Source organism: Nicotiana tabacum, chromosome 9, assembly GCF_000715075.1.
Source record: "Nicotiana tabacum cultivar K326 chromosome 9, ASM71507v2, whole genome shotgun sequence".
NCBI lineage: Eukaryota > Viridiplantae > Streptophyta > Magnoliopsida > Solanales > Solanaceae > Nicotiana > Nicotiana tabacum.
In genome coordinates, this window is record NC_134088.1 from 77433442 (window position 1) to 77440347 (window position 6906).

At 33.8% G+C, this 6906-nt stretch overlaps 1 protein-coding gene across 1 annotated transcript; it reads left to right on the forward strand.

Annotated features, from left to right (window-relative positions):
* Positions 1 to 5145: 5145 nt before the first annotated feature.
* On the forward strand, positions 5146 to 5646 carry LOC107771973 (uncharacterized). Its single transcript, XM_016591441.1, has one exon. The coding sequence runs from the start codon at positions 5146 to 5148 to the stop codon at positions 5644 to 5646; it is 501 nt and encodes a 166-aa protein (XP_016446927.1).
* The last annotated feature ends 1260 nt before the right edge of the window (positions 5647 to 6906 follow it).

Here is a 6906-nt window from a genome sequence, read left to right on the forward strand (position 1 = left end):
CTGTGTTTACCTTGTTTTGAGCCGAGGGCTCCCTTAACTGTTAAATTTTCGAAAATTTCTTTAACTGTGTTACCGTAAATTCTACTTATATCTTTTACTGTTTAATTTATTATATTTACTCCGATAGGGCCTTGACCTGACCTCGTCACTACTCGACCGAGGTTAGGCTTGGCACTTACTGGGTACCATTGTGGTGTACTCATGCCCTTCCCTCCACATATTTTCGTGTGCAGATCCAGGTGCGAGCTATCAGTTTCGGGGTTAGTACGTGCTGCTGATTCTAGGAGACTTCAAGGTACCTCTGCTTGCGTCCACAGATCTTCGGAGTCCCCTTCTATTCTCTCGTCTAGAGATTTTTTCTTAATATATTCAGACTTTTGTATAGAGTTACATAGATTATAGTAGCTTGTGACTTAGTGATATTCCGGGTCTTGGGAAATTATTTTGTATATGCCGAGTAGTACTACTCTTGGCTATTTATAATATGTTGTTTATCCTTAAAATATATTGTGTTTCCTTTATATTTTTCACAATAGTAGGCTTACCTAGTCGTAAAGACTAGGTGCCATCACGATACCTTACAGAGGGTTAATTTGGGGTCGTGACAGAAGTATTTGATATTTTAAATTTGATATTGAAGCAATGTATTAAAAATTTGAAATATTATTTTTTGGAATTATTTATTCTTGAATATTTTCGTAAGAGTTTTTTTTGGTACTCATTGTGATGGAGCCGTGAGCTCTTTATTGTGGAAATAATATTATTATTGGATTATTCTGGCATGAGCCGTGAGCTCGTTATTATTGAAAAATATTGTTGTTGATTTATTGTGAAAAATTAAAATATTGGGCATTTGAGGAGCAAATTGTGATATATTGTGATATTAATACGCATGCGGTGGTATAAGGTCTGGGTATTAAAATGCATGCGGTTAGATAAGGGTGGCTTGATATGCATGGCTTGTAGGGGTGACTACTAGAAGTCATGCGGTGTGATAAGGGTAGCTAAAACGCGGGATGCTATTTCGGAAAAAATATTTTCTTAAAATAAATCGTGAAGGCTCCCGCGGTGGTATAAGAAAATGAGATATTGTAAAATTATTTATAATTTGGGACTACGAGGCGGTACCTCGGTAGTGCCCTTGTTGATATTGATTTATGGCCATAGTTGCATTCGATTAATTGTTGTGATTTTCATAAAGTTGAAGGAAATTCTGTTTTGATTCTATGAGATATTATTTGCAATTATCTGGTGTCATTAAATGTGACATACTATTTGATTCATTTTCAATGTCATTTTATTTTACTATATTGATAAACATTTTACCATGCCATTATTATATTCTAGTAGGGCCTCACCTGACCTCCTCACTACTCTACCGAGGTTAGGCTTGGCGCTTACTGGGTACCGCTGTGGTGTACTCATACTACGCTTTTGCACATTTATTTGTGCAGATTCAGGTACATTTTACCAGCCTAGACGTCAGTGAGTTACCTGCGCACGGAGACTTCGAGGTATATCTGCCAGCGTCCGTAGACTCCGGAGTCCCCTTCTATCATTTTATGTTGCTTCCTTATATTTTATTTAGACCTTGACATATAGAGACATTGAGAATAAATTCTTAGAAGCTTGTGATTTATTTCTACCAGGTTTTGGGAGTTGAAATTGTTGAATTGTAGTTTATTTATTTTAGATATTTATTATTATTTCGCATTGATAGGCTTACCTAGTCTTAGAGACTAGGTGCCATTATGACATCCTACGGAAGAAATTTGGGGCCGTGACAGATGCGCAAAATAAATGAGAATTAACATGGGTAAGTGTTGAAGAAGATTCTTTATGAATTCTCTTATTTTGCTTGTTCTCGCGATTATTATACCAACTAAAATTGGGATTGAATTCCTTGAATTATGAAATTTATCAAAAGTGAATATGGGCCCATTCACCTGCAATGTAAACCTTATAAAGATGCATCTCTGAGATGGTTACATGTGCGATTATTATTAACTCGCAACCTGGTATTTGTGAGGCAATTTGCTCAATAATTTAATTTAGAGCATAATTTCCAGATTTCCTATTCAAGAAAGTTCATCTTGATAAGTTGGTTTACATCACAGTTGGTTTAACAAAATGATTTACTGAGTGCATCTACTTAATAGCTAAACTATTGCTTATGAGAACAAATTATCTATATTAATTTGATATATGTTATACACGAAAGTATATTACATTCTTCCCTGACAAGTGGTTCAGGGTCAGGAAATAAATAATCTCATCTTATTATTATTGATGTGTGGTGTATATTTTGATTAACACCATAATGCACAAAGATGAGTTCCCAAAGTTGAGGAAGCAAGTTAGTTTTTCTAACATGAGGAGGAGACAGGATAAACAGTTGAGAAAAAGTTACGTGGAATGAATTATCATTTCTATATCTAGATCCTCGAATAAGATAATATGAACTTGAAGTTCATAAAAAAATAATCCATCTGCAATATATTGCAAAACATGCAAGACGCATTTGCTGACCCAAAGAAAGTAACTATATTCTCACTACAAATACTCCTATTAGAATAAGTCCTAGAAGGACAAAGACTATGGTACGCTTAAAGCGTATAGAAAAATTGATTTCAAGTAAAATTTCTGATAAAGAAAATGAGCAAATGATCAAAATGATCATAATAAAGTGGCAAGTGATCTAGAAGATCACATGACATAATATTTCATAAAATTCAGGAGAGGTTTAGGTAGCTGAATATATGAATGAAAAGATCTCTATGTTATGTCTTTATGAAAAATAAGGAGGTTGGAACTGATATAAAATATTTTTTGACGACATCTATAATAGCGTTAAATATATATGAGGATCTTAAGTCTGGAGAAACAATTCAAGTAGAATTTGGTTTCATATGCAAGACATGTAGTTTTGGATATATAGTTCAAACACTCGAAAGTATAAAGTTAATAGGTGTGTGCAATCACTTTCATGTATTTTATATGTCGGCATGACATGAAAACTTGATATAAATCTAAAGTCTATTTATATGGCTTATTTGACTATACTTATATGATAATCCCTGAAGGATTTCAATTGCTTGAAGCATATACAATTCTTGATCTTGAAGTGCCACATCCTCAGTGCAATTTATGCACAAATGTATCTTGCTATAACTATAAGCATGATAATGTGATAGCGAGAATTTTTTTACCTCTATGGAGATATTGAAAAGGCCATTCCATGACAGTTTATGAAGACATTATATATCTATCAAGAATGATGTTCATTCAAGTTAATATGACTGATTTGTGTATCAAATCTCTACCAACGGAATTTTGAAGATGGTGCACAAGATTGGAATGTGAAGGCTCAAGGATGTGAATTGATGCTCTCATCAGGGGAAGTTAATACGCTATGTACTCTTTTTTCCTTACAAGATTTTGTCCCACTGGGTTTTTCTTGCAAGATTTTTAACGAAGCAACTAAAAGGCGTATTTCTAAACATTTGTATTTTTTTTTCTAGAATTTTTTCCTACTGGGTTTTATTTTAATTAAGGTTTTAACGAGGCACATTGACATTCAGGGGGGAGTGTTATAAATAGTATTTTATTTATGGTGAATGTCTATATTTTAGAGAGATTTTAGAGTTTTTTACTTGATGGCTGAGTCACTTTTTCCCTATAAATAGAGGGTTCTATTCCATTGTAATTGATCCCAAATCAATTAAAACACGAGTCTGATAAATAAATGCACGTTTTCTTGAAGCTTGAAACATGAAAACATCCATAGAATTATTGCCACCGTTCTGCAACATAGCACAGTGAAGCACCAAGTTTTCAAATTCATCAATCTTTTCTACGTATCGAAAATTGTATTTATTTGAATCGCTAATTGCACCATCTGTGTTGCACTCGCAAAGCACAATTCCTTTGCTAACTTTATCGTAAATAGCGAATTCGTAGCCTATATCCATTAATCATCAATAATTTTCTTCCATGTAACGACGGGTGCTCGTGTGGAATTAAACTCGGACATGCATACATCGATTGTCACCATTAAATGATTAGAATATTCTCCCCTGCGTAACGATTACTTATATTTACAAATTAAAATAACCACCCTCTACTCATTCTTATTTATTTAATTACTTCATCCCTATTTATTTAATTTGTCTTTACTTAATGCTTTGTGTCAAATAAATTTGCGTATCCTTAAAATTACTTACAAATTTAATTATTCTTCGATTTTGAGAGTAAACACAAATACTAACTTTATATATTAAAGGTGGAATCCAATAGCTAGATAACTGCAGTTTTCACTTATTAAAAGAGTGAAAATGCAAGTTAACTGTAGTCTGCTGATTATTTGGTGTCGTGATGGTTATGGCATCGAAGTTTAGGATTAATTATGTATATTGTGTAGCCAAGTTTTATAATAAGAAAACATATTTTAAGTGAGAACTGTTAGTAATCAGAATACTAGTGCGACAAAAATGAATTTGGATACAGGGGACAGACTATTTTGCATCAATTGTAGCTTCATCCTTCATTTTTTTCTTCAAAAGTTCTCCGTACCCTTTAAATTTGAATAGTCACACCCACACTTAGCCTAAGCAAGGTTAAAAATAGTGAAGAGACGTAAACTCAAACAAGTTGTTAAACAGACCTAAATTAACAATGCTAAAAATAGTTCAAAGGGACATTTATTCTTTCGGATATATGACGACTTGGCAAGGTTTATGAGTCTTCTGTGCCTTCTACTTACTAGCCATCATTTGATGAAGAATTGTGTTTAGATTCTTCACACACGGTCATATGCTTAAGTCAAGTCTCAATTCATGTGGACCCTACAGCACATGAAGAGGAGGACTATAGTACGAATGGATGTGGATAAAAAAACAAAAATATTGTAAGTAGTATTTCTTCCTCCATATATTAGGTATTGTACAAATAATACTGCCGAGATTCTTAACGCTGATTCGTGAACTTGTCGAGCATCATCCGCACACATTAATTTTCCACATTGACTTGTCAACATAATCATCATTTCTCTAGATCTTGTGGGCGTGGAGTTTAACATAATCATCATTTCTGTAGGTCAGTTGATTTTTCTCGCAACCTTAAGATCATTAAAAAGGAAGCTGGCATATGGAAGCCAGATATTTTAATTTTACAGTCTATTCTGCTAGTGACCTCCCAGATGTTCGTGAATTTGGTAGAATGAAAGTTTATGCAAAGGTTTCAGTGGCAGGAACGACCAAGTGCACCGAAGTAGATCCTGTGAACGAGACGAATCCTAAGTGGAATACCACGCTTTGCTTCATTGTGCCTGAGAAAGACATCGTACAAGGGAGTATGTATTGCAAAATTGAGCTTTTCTGCAAAAGGACTTTCTCACATGATAAGTATGTTGGGGAGCTGCTCCTTTCTCTAGCTCCTCGTTATAAAGGAATATGTACTTTTCCAGTACTCGGAAATGATTTAGATCCCAGCAAAAGTATTGGAACTTTGAAGTTTTCTCATGCTTTAGGAGATAAACTCGTAGTTGCGGACTCATCTTCGTCTTCATTAGAAGATTACGATAGCGTAATTCATCTTATTAAAAGTGGAGTGGGTCTGCTGAATGTAATGGCTACAGCTTCCAATTGACTCATCATCTTCAGATGGTTTTATCATGTCGAATCTATGTTAAAGTACGAATAATATTTGCTAGAAGTATTTTGGGTTCTATGTTGACGTACGTATATTGCAGGTGAAACTGATTAAGAGTACGTTTCACGAAGCAAAATGTATAACAATATCTATAATTTCTCGAAGCTTAGAGGAAGTTTCCTTTGATTCTTGTATTAATTCAACTATTGGCTCAAGGCCTTGATATTTGATTTGTCTTTTTTTTTTTTTAAATAGTTTTCACTCTGTATTTGGTATCCACTTTAGAGCTCGTTCAATTTGAATTCGCATTTGAAAAGTCCTGCTTTGGGGAAGGGGGAGGGGGTTAAAGCATTTTTTTATTAAAAACGACTATATACTTAGGACCTACAAACTAAACTAAGACCTCTTAATAAAGATGGAGGAGTCCTTATCCGTCCACACGACAATCCTTAATAATCTTCCTTTTTAATCTTGAATGCTGAAACACCTTTAGCCTGTAGAGAATTCTTGAAGTTTCTTACTTCTTCTAGTTGTGACTTGTACATGGTGCTATCAAAGTGAATATGTGACCTTTTATATAGGTGCGAACTAGAGTTTGGGGTAATTTTCTAATAAGGCTAACTGGCCCTTAGGCTTGGACCATGCATATGGATGAGCTCATTTGGTTGAAACCCAACTTAAAGGACAAACCTAATAAAATTGGACTTTTAATTGGATTTAAACTATGGATATTTTCATGTACATATTATATTAAGAAGTTATTTACTCGATTTATCTTGATTTTCAAGTTTTAAAAAAGTATATTGATTTTTGTTTTACCAATTTGTATGCAATCAGAGATTCCCAGAATATCCATGTTTCCCCCCTTAATGAGATCTACCATTGATGATCACTTTATAGCATCAGAAAACGACAAATTTAGTCACATCAGTTCAATATTCCTTCGAATTACTTCAAGTTTTGGATTTAATATTTCCAAGACAATTTCAACTGAGTTTTGCAATACTCAACTGATTTCGACTTGCAATTTTTCTGAAATCTACCATTGATGATAATTGTATAGCGTCAAAAATTATCAAATTCAGCCACAGCTTGCTACAATCATAAAAGTAAATTGTATTTAGCATCAATATACACAATTAACAAGCTATAAATCGCTACATTCTCACAAAGAATCAGCCATTAACGACCATTGAAGTTAGCTTTAAACTGGAAAGTAAATATATTCATAAACAACATTCAATTTGATGCGAGCAC

Excerpts from the sequence above, each read along its gene's own strand:
- LOC107771973 (XM_016591441.1), top strand. The coding sequence starts at position 5,146 with ATGGAAGCCAGATATTTTAATTTTACAGTCTATTCTGCTAGTGACCTC.